This window comes from Pan troglodytes, chromosome X (assembly GCF_028858775.2).
Source record: "Pan troglodytes isolate AG18354 chromosome X, NHGRI_mPanTro3-v2.0_pri, whole genome shotgun sequence".
Lineage (NCBI taxonomy): Eukaryota > Metazoa > Chordata > Mammalia > Primates > Hominidae > Pan > Pan troglodytes.
The window spans coordinates 107,634,539-107,653,447 of NC_072421.2; the positions used below are offsets into that span (position 1 = coordinate 107,634,539).

Sequence of the window (18,909 nt, forward strand, 5' to 3'; positions counted from 1 at the left end):
AAGCAGCTGTGGGGATGGGTGCAGGGAGGAGGGAGGTATGGAGGTGGGAGCTTATGCATGTTATCTTCTAATGGCTCTCCATGCCCCCTCACCTCACTGAAATAGGAAACCATTTCCTCAGCTGAGAGCGAGGATGGGGAAGGTCTGAGGAAAGCAGGAGAAGTTGTGAAATAGTGGCCTGGGAGAGAGGAGAGTGAATGGTCTTGGGAATATAGTGAGATTGTAGAGCAGCATGAAAGCCTGGCACTAAGTTTGTTGTCATGAATGTAAAGGGTTAATAGCATGGCTTTATATTTTTCTCCAGACATGTTTGCTTGCATGGGTTTAGGGATGTGAAGTCAGACAGTTGGATTTAGCCAGGAATGTGGTATTGCAAGGTAAGTAGGACAAAAGGAGAGAGTGTGTCAGGAGAGTTGGGAATGTACTGAAGGAAGTGATGAGCCTTGAACTCAATGCTGGTGAGCATAGAAGTGAGGATATGAGGTTGGTGAGGGGGCAGTAAAAAGGTGGTAGGATCAAGACTGTAGGTCCTGGTGAAGTGGGAAAATTGTGAGAGTAGGGATATTAGAGGGAGTGAATTGGCCAGACACAAGGTGGTGGCTGGATAGTAGGGTGCATGACAGAGGTTATGGAGAGATCACAGCCATTAATAGTAACTGGTGTGACCATGTGAAAAAGGTGTGAGGTAAAATGGAGAGGAGATCTTGAGGAGCATGGAGGGCAAGGCATTGAGAGGCCAGGGTGTTGCTAAATATTGATACCGCAGGGATTTTGACAAAGGAATGTTGGAAAGGCATCACAGGGAGGGGAAAGGCAAAACCTTCAAGGACTGAAGAAGGGAGGGTATACATGGAGGGGGCCGTAAATCCGTAAATGACTGCAACAGAAAGGAGTAGTGGGTGCCATAGTCTCAGGACATGAGATTCAAATCAGCAGAGTGGTTAGCAAGGAGGCAGAGAGAATGGTCTGGAAGAGACAGCAATTTAGAAACATCTGTGAGGCACAGAGAGGCACTCCCTTGGCCCAGTTGTGTAAGGTTATATGAGAAGAAAAACCCCCACTACTTGAGAGAGCTGTCAGGATAGCAGTGTCTTCAGAGAGGAAGAACTAAGTTTTTCTTAAAGAAAAAAGGTGAAGGGACTGCTCAGGTGACTGATGTAAACAGGGAAGTAGGGGCGTGGTGGGATCAGTGGTCTCCATGGCAGAGGACAGTGGTGTAGCTGTCAGGGTTGTAGAGTGGGAGGAAGGAGGTTGAGATTCTTTCCACGAACAGAGTCCATGCACCTAATGTTTCAGGCAGTCTAAACTCTAGAGCCCTAGAGAACTTTACCACTCTGGTCTTTTGATTCTAAAAAGGATGTTGACTTGTGAGAAGGTAGTTAATGACCTGTGTTGCTTAAAGCATTTTTATTACTTTTGACTTTAAATTGCATTGATGCAGGACTTTTTGTCTATAACCTCAGGATTCCTCCAGCTGAAAAAGAACCAGGCTATGTATATTAGAGTGGAATTCCAGGTATGAGTTCTCTAGTGTGTAGAAATGAATTAACCAAGTGGAACTCTTTCTAGGGAAGTATGGCATTTCACAGATATTACTTGTAAAATGGGGAAAAGAGGGTCAGGGGAGGCTCGCTGAGAAAGTTCCCAGAACTCAGCCCAGACTTGGTGCTCAGTAAAGAACTGTCTTAGCTGGGCATGATGGTGCATGCCTATAGTCCCAGCTACTTGGGAGGTTAAGGCAGGAGGATTGCTTGAGCCCAGGAGCTCAGGGCTGTAGCATGCCATGATTGTGCATGAGAATAGCCACTGTACTGCAGCCTGGGTGACATAATGAGACCCTATTTCTTTAAAAACAAAAACAAAAACTTTTTCCTCCATTATTGAATGCCCTTTCCCCCTGTCCCTGTGCCTATTGCTGTTTCTTTGGATGTTATTTAATTTCTCTGTGCCTTAGTTTCCTGTCTGTCAGATGCGCATGATCATAGTCCCTACTTCATAGGAAAGTTGTAATAATTAAATGAGATAACACTATGTGTATTAGTCCATTTTCATGCTGCTGATAAAGACATACACAAGACTGGGTAACTTATAAAGAAAAAGAGGTTTAATGGACTCACAGTTCCATGTAGCTGGGGAGGCCTCACAATCATGGCAGAAGGTGAAAAGCACGTCTTACATGGTGGCAGGCAAGAGAGAATGAGAGCCAAGTGAAAGGGGAAACCCCTTATAAAACCATCAGATCTCATGAGACTTATTCACTACCACCAGAACAGTATGGAGGAAAATGCCCCCATGATTCAGTTATCTCCCACTGGGTCCCTCCCACAGCACGTGGGAATTATGGGAGCTACAATTCAAGATAAGATTTGGGTGGGGTCACAGCCAAAACATATCAACGTATAGAAATATTTAACACAGTACATGGTACATAATATAAGTACTTAAATATGATTTGCTATTAAATGACAAGTGGTAAGTTCTTGGCTCCCATTCAACTCTCTTATTCTTGCCATTATGTTTCTTCTTACTTCACCCCCTTTCTCTTACATCTTCTTCTTCCCTTTCTCTCCTTCTTTTTCCACACTTCCTCCTTAACCTATTTCCTCTTTCCCTCCCCTGGCTTTGGTTGCAGTGGCATATGCACCTAGTTCAGTACTCTTTGTGGCCCCCTGAAATAGAGAAGTCTTAGAGTAGGGGTGAGGCAGCCATCAGAGGAAGGAAACTGCTGGTGGGGACAGTCTCTTGGCCATTCCATCTGAAGTCTGTAGTGTAGCCATGGTGGCTGCAGAGATGCAAAGGGCCAGTGACAAGAGGCTCAGGAGCTGGGAGGCCTATGTTGCAGGGCAAGTTTGGCTACTGTGTGATGTGTGGCTGGGGCACCAGACAGTAGGCAGAGCATGCTATGAAGATGAGGATCATTTGAACAGGAAGGGACTGGGCTAAATCACCAAGTGGAGGGACGAGTGAGGACATGTGCATGTCCTGCCCCTGGTCCTGTTGCTGATACCACTATGACTACTCCCATTCGTAAGGGTGGCTCCTCCCCACGGAGCATCTCCTGTCAGTCGGACTTCTGTGGGAGGGAGCGAGTGAGCAAAGGATAGCTGAGTGTGCTGGCTAAGACTATAAATTCTAGAGCCAAACTGCTTGGATTTGAATCCTGGCTCTGTCACCGAATGAGAATTTATCCTTGAATAAGTTATCTAACTTTTCTGTGCCTCAGTGTCCCATCTCTAAAATAGATATAATTGGAACAATACAGTTCTTATGAGGATTTGTTTAAATTAACAGTTTACAAAGTGATTTTCATAGTTCATGGCATAAAAGAAGTACGATGTGAGTTTTTGTTATATTTTAAAAATTTTAAAAATCATACAACAATCTTAGAAGACTTACTTTCATTTTACTGATGCCAAAACGGAGGTGGAGAGGTTAAGGGCCTTGGCCAAGGCCACAGAGCTACCGAGCAGCAGAGTCAAATCTAGAACACAGCTTTGACATACTCCAAAGTCCTAGCTTGTAACTGCAATGCTTAACTGCCTCCCTGGACATTCAGGTGGAGACTTTGCTTTCTAGGAGAGCTGGGAGGCAGGGTGAGGCAGGTGGGCAATGTGAGTCAAGGTGGGTGGTCAGCAGTTGGAGTCTGAGAGGTTGGGAGAAGTACTGCTTGAGGACACACCTGGGACTACTGGCTGCATGCCCTTGGCCCGGCTCCTTGGTGGGGGAGAGCAGCCTGGCTTCCCAGGCCCATTTCAGGGACAGGTCAAGTCCCTTAGGTGCATGAAGGTGCTGATTTCAGCCAGAGAGCTAAGCCTTCTTGGGACTTTTTCCTTCCTTCCCTATTTTCCAGGTGACCTCAGTGAAGTTAATAACCCTTTTGCACCTCAGTTTCCTCATCTGTCAATTGAGGATAATACTTTACCTGGCTGCTTCCTGGGTATTTTGAGACATTGAGTAGATTGTGGATGTGAAATCATTTGAAAAGCATAAAGCAGTACCTAAATTTAAGATACTAGAGTGATCTCAGACCACATTACTGTGAGGGTCCAGTGTAGATCTCTCAGGCCTCTCCATAGCTACCTTGTGCTGATAATGCCCAGTGTCCAATTTCATGACCTTTTCCAGCTGGGGTCTACAGTGATACTTGGACTCTTACCTCCTTTTCTCAGTTTTTACATTTCCCTCGGTGAGTGTAAAGTAATAGTTGAGCAGCATGTGGGTCCCTGGGAAATTATTTTCCGTGTGGATTTTTATTTTTAAGAGCCAGAGCCAACGTCTGTGTCCAGCCTCCACAGTTGTCCCAGCTCCCATTCTGGGAGCTCTGCCATCTTCTTGGTTTCAGCCCTTGGCATAAGACAGACCTGGGCTCCTGTGGCTGGGGAGCCTGTAACTGCCTCCTCTCATTAGCAGACAGTCTTGGTTATGTGCTTGCCCTGTGGGGAACAGGGAGGCAGCTGACCCTTTCCCCTGGGTGCCTTTGTCTGTCCTGGCATACTTTGGGGTGTGTGTGTGTGTGTGTGTGTATGTGTGTGTACACGTGTGTGTGTATGTTAGAGATTCTGTAAGCCCAAGAGGCTAGGCCTCTTGTCAGCTGCCAAAGTTCTTTTTTCCCCAGAATTGAGTTAGCCACCCAACTGTTTCCATTCTCTGCCCGCTGCGAAGCTCTACAGCAGGGCTGCTGTGGCAGGTCAAAACATGCTCTGCTTTGAGAATACAGAGATTCCATTTTGAGAGAGATGGGAAACAGGAGCGAGTGAGTGGGTGTGTTGGATGTAGGGAAAGTGAGGACATTCTTTTTGGTAAGCTGTGCCAAAATTGGCCCAGAAGCTTGGTCTAAACTCAAAAGTAGGGCTAATGCTGGGCTGACACCCAAATATCCAATGGGGAAAGTTTATTCTTGGATCTAGACCCTATGAGACCTAGCAATCATTTTTTTTTCTCATCTGGAATATGGGGATAATTCTACTCCATATGTTCTTCATGTCAAATGAGAAATAAACTTGTAAATAGTCTACCATCTAGTCTCCAGGAGCAGGAAGTGACATAAGGTTGTGATTCTTAAAGTATTTTGCAGAATACAAACTGTTACTAAAAAAAGAATCACTTGCTAAATAAGTTTGGGGAACACTGGATAAACAATGGCATGCTTTTTGTCTGTAGGGGCCACTCAGGTCCTTCATATTCCAATAATACACATGGGAAACCACCAAGGGGATATATTATATACTACATCTCCTAAATTTTTAACCAAACTTTCTTAGTGGAGCATTTACAAGTACCTTCTCTACAAAAGACATCTAGGAAGATCCTGATCTAGATCAGAAGAATATTCATTTTGTTCTTTTTTTTTTTCCTGCAATTGTAAAGAGAAGTGAATTGGTGAAATGCATGGGATTGCTAAAATATGGGTCCTGAACAGCAGGGGAGGTCAACTTTGGATTCTGTTGAAATGAATGCTTCCTGCTCTGAAACACTTCTCTCCCTCCTATCCTCACAGCTCCCCTTTGAATTGGAGATTTACTACATTCAGCATGTTATGCTCTACGTGGTACCCATCTACCTGCTTTGGAAAGGAGGTAAGGCCAGCAAACCACATTCCTATGCAACCCCCACACCTAACCTCTCCCTTCTGTTTTTGGGAGTCACAGCCTCTTGGGTGCTTCCCAGGATCTTCAGCTGCCGCTTGACTGAGTTTCTTCAACATAATTTATGCCGGGCACCAGGAAGTGGGGAGATGGGAATGGACGAGGCCTGCAAGGGGTCTGGGGACTTTTTAGACCCACCCTTCACTGGGTGACTATGGTGCTGCTGACTGTCTGTCACAGGGCCTGGGCTTTGGGTTCTTGATGGTGGCATTGTGTTTGCATGGAGCCCCCCACACTGTCACCTTCTTGTACTTGTGCCTTCCCCCTGCCTCAATGTGCAGTGTGGGATAGAAGGAGAGAGTAAAGCACTCGGTCCCCTCAAGAACAAAAGAAGATATTGTAAGGGGCAAGAAGTCCGGGGACCAGGGCAATTATGGGATTGAGGGGAGAGGCAGGTGAAAGAGTGGTGGTCACCCATGTAAAATAAACCACTGAAAACCTTCATTTGGTGAAGAGGGAGAGACCACCAACCTGGTAGAGGCAGCCTGGAAAGGAAGCTGATCTATTTGTAACCTCTCAGTGACCCTTAGATTATCCCTTCCCTCTATTGTGTAACAGACAAAAGGAAAGGGGTGCCTATCCATCTAGGCTTGTTGTGAGAGCCACTCCTTCTCAGTGTTCTTTACTTTCTGAAAGGCCCTGTGACTGGAAGACATCCTCTTTCAGTTTTAGCCCCAGCCTCTCTATCTCAGTTGCTGAGACTTTTCTGCTCCTACCTCACTCCAGGCAGCAAGGGTTTCATTTCTACCATACTGAAAGTGGCATGAGGCCACATGGGCCCTTGAGCTCACTGGAAGATAGTCTGGGAGTTCTGCTGGGCACTGCTGCTTCTTGGCTTATGCGTGGATGCTCTAAATCAGGCATTCCGGCAGATCTTAAGATCTGGTGTGAGATAGCCCCAAGGACTGGTCAACCCAGGAACATATTGCAGGATGGAGCCTACTTATAGTCCAGAGATTTGCCTCCTATGCCTTGATTTCTATCAGTTCTCCATACTTTAGCCTAAATATTCTTTGAGACTGCTTTTACCCTATGCGGCCACTTGGGGTCTCACGATGTCCAAAAACACTTCCTTTTAATTTGCTGTAAAAGCACTATTTTCCTCACGAGGCTTTAAGGAAAGTCTGAAGTTCCAATATCCAGGAGACTTGTGCCATTTCTCAGGTCTGTCCCCTGTGGCACAGGAAAGAGCCTCTTAATATTAAGTCTCAGAAATACACACATTCTGAATAGAACCAGGCAGATAGGTGTTCCTGGGCCTCAGAACCCTGCTACTCATCGTTCCTGGCTTCTGAGGTGTGTGATGGAAGTCCTAGCCAAATCTGCATGGCTGTTATTTAAACATATTTGTACTCTAAGGTCACCATAAAAATCTGTCAGGTAGCTGGGTTAGACTGGTCTGACATGGAAAATACCAAGTAGCCATCTTTCCTCCCTCCAAAAGAATAATCCAGGAAGCCACATCCTCAAGACTTGGCTAACTCTAAGATAATTGTATCTCCTTAGAGCAGATCCTCCCGATAGCCCAGTTCCCTAAGTGGCGAGGTGAGAGATAGTAGGGCTGTAATGAGAGACAGTATGCTCTGTTATTGCTAATAACCAATAGATACCCTGGTGCAGTGAGGGTTTAGCTTGCAGCACCAGTGGAGTGATCTCACCAAACTGACTTTTTACTCCAGGACCTCAATGAGAGCATCTACCACCCCGCAGAAGTTGATGGGCCCCAGTACCTTCTATCTGGCCAACTTTGAGCTATTTTGAGGGCTCATCTCCCATCTCCCTTTCCAGCTCTTTACTGCCATCTGCTGTTCACTTGGGGGGAATTATGAGCATTGAGAGAAACATCTGGATTTCTTCACCTTTGATCCCAAGCCTTGGACCTAGGCCTTGCAGAGGGAGAATGGATCTGAAGCAAGCTGTCGGAAGATTAGTTTTCTGTAAACCAAGAAAGCCGAGAGTCTGGGGCTTCTGTTCCCTAGAAGTCGCTTGTAATTTTGTAGAAATAAATGGCTTAGCAATTTTTACCCAATACAAGACAGCTCTCCTATAGGTATCTCCCATGCCCAGGAACCCTGTTTTCCTGAAAGGCAAGGTCCTGCTTGAGCATATAGTGCCTCTTCCTATGGTTTGGGGTGGGTGGGTAGGTGGCGCCTTGTGGGAAACCCACTCATCCCTTATTCTTGCAGACCTTATGCACTGTCACAGTACATGGGACCTCTCTCATCCACACTGCTCTTTTCTTCCTCTGGCCTGTCCCTTCATTTCCCTGTTTCCTTTCCTTCAGACTTGTTGCCTGTGGCCCTCTGGAACTCTATTTCTTTTTTTTCTGTGTTACAGTATTTTTTAATTTAATTTTTATTAGATACTGACAAATTATGCTTTTATATATGTATAGGGTACAAGGTGATGCTACGCTATATGTATACAATGCAGAATGATTGAATCAAGCTAATTAACAAACTATATTTCTTACAAACCACTCCCAACCCCACCGGCAGCTCTGCATGGGGCACAGAGCCTTCCTGTCTCTTGCCTACAGCTTCCTCTAATGGAGGCTGCTCTTTCTGCCCTGCCCCATATGCTGCAGAGCCCCCTCTGTCTCTTCTAGAGCACTATCTCATCTGTACGTTAGGGGAAAAAGGCTTTCTCTTTTACCATTCTCTCTCTTTTTTTTTCATCACCACCATCACTTGACCTCTTGGTCACTTCCCCTATATTCCTAGAAGTCGCTGGCCTGTAGCTCTCAATATTTCCATTATAATTTGAGCCAACATCCTGAGAGACTTCTTGTAAGGACCACCCATCCACCCCAGCTTCTCAAGGTTTGGGCTTCTTAATTGCAGTGACCTCAGCATTCCCTTCTTTTCAGCCACCAGGACCTTGTTTTCCCGTAAAGCTCCTCTATGTGAGAACATAACTCCTGTTATGTTCTTTCTTTGACCCAAATCTCCACTCCTTTCCTCTTCTTCCTATTCAGCTTGTATCTCCATGACCTATCATTGAAACTTTCACTAGCTCCTGAAAGTGTCTCACCTCCCTTGTCCCTTCCAACTGGGATCAGTGTCCCATGCCTTTTCAGTGTGCCCAGTCTTGGCCTACCGGAGGAGCTCTTTCAAGCCATTCTGATTAGGGCCATGAAAATTTCATGATGTCTATTATAATTGTGCTCTCAACACCATTGCTCAATTTATTTTCTGTCTATGGTCAGCTCCTCCGCACATTGCCCTCACAAGTCCTGTGCTAAATCTTTACCACCCTCCTCAAATTTCCTGTCTACTCTGTTCAAACCTTCTGTTCTCTCCACCCTCAATAGATCCCCCCTCTCCCCACAAATGACTGAGAAAATTGAGGTTTTGGGATGGAAATTTCCTCAACACTTCTCTCTACCTCTACAAGCTTCTTTACCCACATCCATCCCTATCTTCCTCCTTCTCATCCTGGAAGAAATGGTGTTCATTCTGTTCTGGCCAATAATACCCCTGTGCGATTAGCTCCCACCCCTGCTACCACCTCTGGAGCCTCATTCTATCAATTAATCACTTATGTACCTGGATATTCTTTTTCTTTCTTTTTTTTTCTTTTTTTAGACAGGGTCTCACTGTATCACCCAGGCTGGAGTACAGTGGTGCAATCACGACTCATTGCAGCCTCAACCTCCTGGCTTACATGGTCCTCCCACCTCAGCCTCCTAAGTAGCTGGGACTACAGGCACATACTACCACACCCGGCTCATTTTTTTTTTTTTTTTTTGTATTGTGTAGAGACAGGGTTTTGCCATGTTGCTCAGGCTGGTCTTGAACTCTTGGGCTCAAGTGATCTTCCCACTTCAGCCTCCCAAAGTGTTGGGATTACAGGCATGAGCCACTGTACCTGGCCATTAGCTGAATTTTCAACCCTCTCTTCACTGCTGGCTTTTCAGCCAATACAGATGTTCAAATCTTTCCCATTCTAAGAAACTTTCTCGCAATCCCATACAACTCTGTCTTCCCTCTTCCCTTCACACCTAAGCATCCTAAAAGAATAATCTAAACAATATTTTCTAAAATTTAGTTCTTTGGGCAAGACAATTTTTGTCTTATCCACGTAACCATGTGTGTTATTATGTATGTAATACATGTCCTTAAATCTATTGAGTTTTTTTTTTAACTAAAATATATACGCTTTCAAGAGAAGCCCCATAATATCCATGAGATTGTGGCTTTGATTTACTAGTTATCTATTTTAACACAGTTTATATACAAAACTATTAAAAATGAAATGTTTATCTGTTTGCCACCTGAAATCACCTCATACATGGTGCATAACTTTGGGAGACACTGGGGTCTGCCCTTGAGTTTTCTTCTCAATTACCCTTTATTCCTCAGACCATTTACTCTGATATCTAACCCTCTACCAGACTTTTCACAGAAATGGTGCTTCTAAAGATCACCAGCAACGTCTGTCTGACCAAATCTAATGACCATCTCTCAGTCTTTATCCTACGGAATGCTGTTGCATTGGATGGTATTGATCACTCCGTTTTGGATTGCTCTGCTTCGGGGCTTCCAAAGTTCCTCCCTTTCCTGGCTTTCCTACCTCACCAATCATGTCTTCTCAAGTCTCCTTCACAGGTTATTTTTTCTCACTCCTCTGAGATGTTGAGTTCTGTTCTAGGCTCACATCTCATTCTAATTGTCTGGTATGGTTTTGCCTGCTTTCACGGTTTAACTACTAGTCTGTCTAGTTATGGCTGCTACATCACTGTCTACAGCTCAGACTTACGAGAGTCACATTCATATAGTTTACTCAACTTCTCTACCTAAATGTCTCAAGCATATGTCAAACCCAACCTGTCTGTTTCAAACTCATTATCTTCCCTGTCAGCCCTCCTGCTCTTCTTGTGGTTCGTGCCAAGTAGCAGCATCCAATCACCCCAGCTAAAAACTGGGAATCATCCCTGCCTCCCGTATGCAATGCATCCGTTCATCTCACATATATTAACATATGCCTTCTTCCTGCCAGGATCCAGACTGACCACTGGGGTGCCCTGATAAGCAAAAATCAGACACCACCCTGTCCTTCATAACATTTATAAGCTAGTGGGGGTGGAGTGGGGAGATGGGTATGAATCAAATATCACATGAATTTATAGTTATGACTGAGATAAGTACTCTGAAAGAAAGGAACATGCTCTTATGAGAACTTAGAACAAAACAAGCTGACTGAGTTTGGGGGTTTGGAGGAGAGTTCCCTGAGGAAATGACATTTAAATAGAAATCCAAAGGGTGAGTTGGAGCTTATTAGGCAAGTACAGGATTAGGGGAGGTGACTTCTTGTAGATGGGCAAAATGGCATGTACAACAGCACTGTGGCAATGGGGAGCACAAGGGGAGTGGATGACACTGGGCCTGAGGGGCAGGCTGGGGTCATATATGAAGGCTTTGTCACCCATGGTCAGGGGTTTGGCCTTGATTGCCAAAGCTATGGGAAGCCTGTGAAAATGTGAAGAAGGGATATAACATCAGCTTGCTTCACCAATTGATTCTTCTCTGATTTAACTTATTTGCACATTTTACACATTTTAATTCAAAAATCTAAAATATAAAAAGCCATACTGTGAAAAATATATTTCCCGTCCCTTCCCTCCATCCATATAGTTCCCTGCTACAACTCCACGAGTAACTACTATTTTTGGTTTTTGTATATCCTCCCAGAGTTTGTTTTTTTGCATATACAAGTAAATTTAAAAAATATTTTCCCCCTTCTCCAGACATTCATCCTAAAATAGCAAATACACAACCATCCTGTTGTTACTGTTTTGCTTAGCAATATTTCTTGGAGAGCTTTCCATGTGACCCCACAAGAAGCTCCCCCTTTCTTTCTTTTTTTTTTATAGTGGTATAATATTACATTGTGTGGATGATAGAATACAGTATAATAAAAATGGCAGAGCTTTGACATAAGACAACTATATGCCAGATATTGTCACACACTTTTCCCATGCATTAACTCATTTAATCCTATAACAACTCTGTTAGGAAGGTGTTATTATTATCTCCCTTTTATAGAAGAGGAAACTGGTACTCAAATAGCAAGTGACAGTCCCCGGATTTGAAGCCAGTAGTATGGTTCCACGGTTCTTGCTTTTAATCATAACACAAAGTTACAACACTATATCATAATTTATTTTTTTCAGTCTGCTATTGATGGACATTTAGGTTGTTTCAAATCTTTTGATAATGTAAATAACACTGCACTGAAGGAACTGGTACCTTTGCCATTTTGCGTGTGTGCAAGAATATCTATAGGATATATTTCCAGAAGTGGTAATGCTGAATCAGAGTATATGCATTTGTATTTTTGTTGGATATTTCCAAATTCATGAAAGTTGTACCAGTTTAAATGTTTACTAGCAATGTATGAGAGTGTCTGTTTCTACACAACCTCACCAAATTGGATTTTTGCCCATCTGATGGGTTAAAAAAAAAAAGGTATATCAGTTCGATTTTAATTTTAATTTCACTTTGAGTGAAGCCAAGTGTCTTTTTACATATTTAAAATTGGCATTTGGCTGGGCATGGTGGCTCAAGCCTGTAATCCCAGCACTTTGGGAGACCGAGGTGGGTGGATCACCTGAGGTCATGAGTTCGAGACCAGCCTGGCCAACATGGTGAAACCCCCTCTCTACTAAAAATACAAAAATTAGCCAAGTGTGGTGGTGCGCATGCCCGTATTCCCAGGTACTCGGGAAGCTGAGGCATGAGAATCGCTTGAACCCAGGAGGTGGAGGTTGCAGTGAGCCGAGATTGTGCCACTGCACTCCAGCCTGTGCAACAGAGTGAGACTCAGTCTCAACAAAATAAAATAAAATAAAATAGGCATTTGATTTCCTCTTCCTTGAACTACATGCTCCTATCACATGCTCATTGTTCAATTGTGTTGGCCTTTTTACAAAATTTGAATCCTAAGAGCTTGTTACATATAAATATTAACAGTTTACCCTTTATGATATGAGCTACAGATATTGTCCTCAGTTGTGTTTTCTTTTGACTTTGCTAATGTTTTATTCTTGCCATGCAGGATTTTTAAATTTCTTTTTCTTCTTCTTTTTTTTTTCTTTTCTTTTCTTTTTTTTTTTTTTTTTTTTTTTGTCTGAGACGTAGTCTCACTCTGTTGCCAGGCTGGAGTGCAGTGGCGTGATCTCAGCTCACTGCAGCCTCCGCCTCCCGGGTTCAAGCGATTCTCCTGCCTCAGCCTCCCAAGTAGCTGGGACTATAGGCACGTGCCACCACGCCCGGCTAATTTTTGTATTTTTAGTAGAGACGGGGTTTCACCATATTGGCCAGGATGGTCTTGATCTCTTGACCTCGTGATCTGCCCACTTCAGCCTCCCAAAGTGCTGGGATTACAGGCATGAGTCACCCTGCCCGGCTGAATTTTTACCTTTCTATGTAATTTATCTTTTATGGCATCTAAATTTAGAGTCATGGTTAGAAAGCCCTTTACTACTCCAAGGTTATAAAAAATATATATCCCATATTTTCTTCTGGTATGTTTATAGTTCCTTTTATTATTATTTTTTACATTTAAGTCTTTTATTCACTTGGAATATATCCTGATATACAGTGCAAGATAAAGATCCAACTTTATTTCCAGCTGGCTTCCCATTTGTCCCCACACTGTTTATTAAATAGTCCAACATGATCCAATCTGCTTGTGGAGAAGATCATATTGGCTGCTGTGTGGAGAAATCACTGGGTCCTCCTGCTCTTACCTCCTAAATATCTTTCAGACTCATCCTCTCCTTACCATCTCTAGGACCACTACCTTGGGCCAAGCCTTGCGCATGTCTTCCCTCAATGATGATAATTGACTCTGTGTGATCTCTCTCCAGCCAGCCTCCTTTGCTCCCCCTAAGCCCATTCCTGGAGCTTCCAAAGCTACTTCTATAGCTCAAATAGGATCATAGCTCTTTGTCATTTGGAAGCTTTCAGTGGCCCCCCATCTTCCCCAGTGCACAAGACCGTATGACCTGGTACCCAACCCCTTCTCCAACCTCATGTCTTTACACTCCCTTCTTTGTACTGTACACTGTGGTGATACCCAAATCCTTGGGGTTCCCTGAGTATTTTATCCAATTTTCATGCCTCTGTGCCTTTGAAAATGCTGTGATTTCTGCCAGGAATGCTCTTCTCCAGCTGTGGGCCTAGAAACATTCATTTCTCAAAACTCACGTCAGTAGTTACTTTCTCCAAGAAGCCCTCTGTAACTATTCTACCCCAGCTCCCGCCAGCTGCCTCTGTTCCTCCCATTTTTGTCATCCTCACAGTATAGTCTTTACATGCAGGTCTCCCTGAGGACAGGAATTTTTCATTTCTTCTTGGTATGTAGGTGATGAATGAATGAATGAATGACCTTCTATTCAGGGACGTATTCATGTACTGCAAATTGCACATAATTTATTATACATCTTACAAGCTAATGTTTACTAGGCACTGGGTTTGTTACATGTGTGATCTTGATCTCATTTAATTCCCACAGTGTCCACTAGACTTATGGGAGTACATCACATGAGGCCCATGACCTTGAATGAGAAAAATAATCACATCTTTATGTCCATTAACTGCAACTGAAATACAGTCATCTCTCGGTATCCATGGGGAATTGGTTCTAGGACTTCCCCCACCACAAATACCAAAATCCAAGGATGCTCAAGTCCCTAATGTAAATGACGTAGTATTTGCATCTAACCTACACACATCCTCCTGTATACTTTAAAGGAAGCTTGTCTAACCTGTGGCCTAGGATGGATTTGAATGTGGCCCAACACAAATTTGTAAACTTTCTTAAAACATTATATTTGAAAAAAAATTTTTTTCAGCTCATCAGCTATCAATAGTGTATTTTATGTGTGGCCCAAGACAATTCTCCTTCCCATGTGGCCCAGGGAAGCCAAAAAATTGGACATCCCTGCTTTAAATCATCTCTAGATTACTCATAATACCTAATACAATGTAAATGCTATATACATAGTTGTTATACTGTTTTTTATTTGTATATTTTTTTTACTATTGTTATTTTTATTTTTAAAAAATATTTTTGATCTGTGGTTGGTCAAATCCACAGATGCAGAACTTGCAGATATGGAGGGCCGACTTTGTGGTATATCCTTTAGTAAGGAATGTAGATAACAAACCACAGTTACATTAGCAGCACTTGGCATGCTGTTGTTAATGTAAATTACACATATTTTCCTCTTATGTTAGAGTTGTTGCAGATATCTCAAAAAATCATTGGCATTCATCATTACCTCAAAATTTAAAAACAGATGTGCCTTTTAAAAGCATTTTGATAACTATATTTCAACATGATTATTTTATAATCCTATATATTCTATTTCGTATACTTAAATACTTTATTCTGAGAGACAGCCTTTACACTTCCCCAGACTGCCCAAGGAGTGCATAGTACCACCAAGGTTAGGAGTCCCTTTACTAGAGTTTATTTTATTTTTATTTTTTTGAGACAGATACTCACTGTGTCACCCTGGCTGGAGTGCAGTGACCTGATCTTGGCTCACTGCAACCTCTGCTTCTCGGGTTCAATCAATTCTCGCACCTCAGCCTCCAGAATAGCTAGAAGTACAGTCACATGCTGCCACGCCCGGCTAGTTTTTGCATTTTTTGTAGAGATAGGGTTTCACCATGTTGGCCAGGGTGGTCTGGAACTCCTGGCCTCAAGTGATCCGCCTGCCTCTGCCTCCCAAAGTGCTGGGATTATAGGCATGAGCCACTGTGCCCGGCCTGCACTAGAGTTTAAACTGGTGTTTGAAACCAGGTGGGCAGAGATGCCTCTATGCTGCCTGTCCATGGAGTCGCTGGATTCAGACAGACTGTAGGTACAAATCCTAGTTATCCCACTTGCTAGTTAGTTCTGGCATTTGGGCGAGTACCTTGACCTCTCTGTGTCTGTTTTCTCACTTGCAAAATGAGGGTAGTAATAGTACCTACCTCATAGGGTGTTATGAGGATTCACTGAGCTGATACATGAAGAGTATACAGAACAATGACTGGCACATAGTAAATACTATGTATTGGGTTTGTATAATTATTAATTACCCACTGTTCTGCCTTGTGTTAATTATACATCTTTCTTCCAACTAGACTGCCGTCTCTAGAGGTCAGGATTGTGCCTTGCTGTGTTCTAAAGCCTCAGAACCTTGCATGAACTGAGAGCATGCTTGTCAGTGGATGTAACATTACTGGTCCTCCCTCCTTTGAGACACTTGTTTCTCCTTTGAGCTCCAGGGTACCTCTTTCTCCTGGTTCTCCTACTTCTCTGGTTCTTTCTCCTTGGGCTCTTTTGCTCTGCCTGCCCCATAGATCCTGGTGTTCTTCATCAATAGAGATAACACAGGCTTGAGAAGCAGTACAGGTACTTCAAAAATAACAATTAGACTCCTCATTTCTGTACCCCTTCTCTCATCCTGCTTGTCTTCCTCCTCTGTTTCCTGTCTTGGTTAGTGGCTCTACTCTCCATCCACTACCAAAGCAAAAAACGTAGGCAACATCCTAGATCTCTTCCTCTGCGTCTTCCCATTTACCAATCAGTTCAGAAGTTCTGACAGTTTAAATTCTCAAAATTGTTTGCAAATTTGGCCCTTCCTCCTCATCCTCACCACCCCTGTCCGACTGTGGGCTCTCAGCCTCTGTTACCAGGACTACTTTGCTTCCTCTCTCCTCTCCCTGCCCCCTGATTTCCCCTACCTCCTACCCAGGCTATCCTCTATACAGTCTCCAGAGTGACCATTTTAAGGAAAGAGGAAATCTGATCTGATTTTGCTCAGCTGCTTAAAAATCCCATCCAGGATGAAGACCAAACTTCTTTGCATAGCATTCAAGACCATTCACAGTCTGATTCTTATCCATCTCTTTGGCCTCATTTCTCATTGCTTAGACTCCGATTCTATCACTTTACCTTCTGGTTTTTATTTGTTTTGTTTTTTTAGAGATGGGGTCTTACTATGTTGTCCAGGCTGGAGGGCAGTAATGCAATCATAGCTCACTGCAGCCTGGATCTCCTGGGCTCAAGTGATCCTCCTGCCTCTGCTTCCCAAGCAGCTGAGACTGCAGGTACATACCACTGTGCCCAGCTCATTACTTTACTTTCTGAATAAACTTATCTGCTGACAGGTTTGCCCAGCCTTCCTTGCTTTGTGTCCAGGCTCATACTATCTATTCTACTTGAAACCTGGCAAACTTCGTGTGTTCCTTTGCAAGTTAGCTCAAGGGTACTACCTCCTCTCTGGAGGTGTCTCTGACTTTCCTAGGCAGCCAAGGGCATGTATTCCTTAATGTGCCTTTCTCCTTGTACTTTTATTATAATATGCCATGAGTGCAGTAACCACCATTTCTAGTTGTCTGTGTTTTGCCACTAGGTGGCAGTAGTCACATCTTTTCGGGAGATTAAGATAATTAATATTGGATATTGATTTATTTTATTTATTAAAGATGTTGATTAATAATTGTTGTAATTGAGGTGCTATGGGAATAAGGATGCGGGTAAAATCCGTGAGGCCCCTGGATTTTGGCCTGAGTGACTGGGTGGGATAGAGTATCATTAACTGAGAAGAGGGCGCAGAAGGAAGGAGCATGTTTTAGAGAGTGTCTTAGTCTTTTTGGCCTGCTACAACAAAAATGCTATCAACTGAGTAGCTTATAAACAATATAAATGTATTTCTCGCAGTTCTGGAGGCTGGGAAGTCCAGATCAAGGTACCAGAAGATTCAGTGTCTGGTAAGGGCCTGTTCCTCCTAGATGGGGTCTTCTCACTGTGTTCTCACACGTGGAAGGGGCAAGCAGGCTTCCTTGGGCATCTTTTATAAGGGCACTAATCTCATTCATGAGGGATCCACCCTCATGACCTAATCAGCTCCTAAAGGCTCCACCGCTTAATACCATCACATTGACCATTAGGTTTCAACATGAATCTGAGGAGAGGAACATAAACATTCAGACCATAGCAGCGAGGAAGATGATTTTACTTGAGTTTGAGGTGCTTATAGGCTATCTAGGTTGAGATGCCCAGGAAGCATTAGGATAAAATATTCTGGAGCTGTTCAGGGGAATCTGGACTAGACACTGACTTTAGTATCAGTGGTTATAGAACTAGTAGATGAAAACATTGGAATGAATGAGCTGGTCCAGGGTAACTATGTAGGTAGGGATAAAATAGGACTTAGAGAAAGCCTTGGGGAACGTCAACTTGCAAACAGTAGACAGAAGAAGAAGAGTGTAAGGAGATTGCAGGAAAGATCAGTGATAGAAGGAGAGGCTGGTTGTCCTGAAAACTAAGGCAGTAGAAATTTTTCCCAAAGTGGTATTAGCCAAGCCATGTTGGATCTAAGAGGTACAGTAAAATCAGGTCCTTAGAGAAGTGGGAATTACGGGGAAGAAGTTAAGGGCATTAAGGAAGGAGGGGTTAAGGGTGTTACAGAGCCAAGGGAGGGTGTTTCTCCTCCTCCTTTCTCCCCCTCCCTTTCTCTCCTTTTCACCTCCTTTTCCCTTTCTCTCTGCCCCAGGGCTGAGCATGTTCAAATGCTAAACTGAAGCCCGGTAGAGCCAAGGGAACATTGAAGGTACCAGGGAGAAAGGGGAGTGGATGAATTACAAGTTGATGACAACTGCTGAGAATGACAGGGGTTTGGTGGTGGATTGAGAAGGGTAATGACAAGAGAAATAAGTGCTGTGGGAAATGGAAGAAGGAGATAAGCCTAGACTCTCTCAACACTGTCCAATAGAATTCTCTGTGATGATGAATATATCCTATATCTGTTCTATTCCACATGGTAGCCACTAGCTACATTTGGCTTTTGAACAGTTGAAATGTGCCTGGGGGGACTGAAGAGTTGGATTTCTCATTCGATTTTAAGGTTAATTAATTTGAATTGAAATTGATTGGTTGGGTGATTGATTGATTGATTGATGAGATGGAGTCTCGTCCTGTCGTCCAGGCTGGAGTGCAATGGCGAGATCTTGGCTCACTGCAACCTCGACCTCCCGGGTTTAAGCGATTCTCCTGCCTTAGCCTCCTGAGTAGCTGGATCTACAGGCACATGCCACCATGCTTGGCTAATTTTTATATTTTTAGTAGAGATGGGGTTTCACCATGTTGGCCAGGCTGGTCTCAAACTCCTGACCTCAAATGATCCACCCACCTCAGCCTCCCAAAGTGCTGGGATTACAGGTGAGAGCAACTTTGCCTGACCTGAATTGAAATTTAAATG

The 18,909-nt window shown here is 43.6% G+C and overlaps 1 protein-coding gene across 10 annotated transcripts in view; it reads left to right on the forward strand.

The window, feature by feature from the left end:
- Positions 1-18,909, forward strand: part of TMEM164 (transmembrane protein 164) — a 181,267-nt gene that overhangs the window by 136,233 nt on the left and 26,125 nt on the right. For all 10 annotated transcript variants that reach the window (XR_010154924.1, XM_016942933.3, XM_016942937.4 and 7 more), the window contains one exon: positions 5,498-5,576. Coding sequence is in view for 9 of the 10 variants with exons in the window: in XM_016942933.3 (XP_016798422.1) it covers positions 5,498-5,576 (79 nt within the window). In the remaining variant the exon portion in view is untranslated. The remainder of the gene's footprint in view (positions 1-5,497; positions 5,577-18,909) is intronic.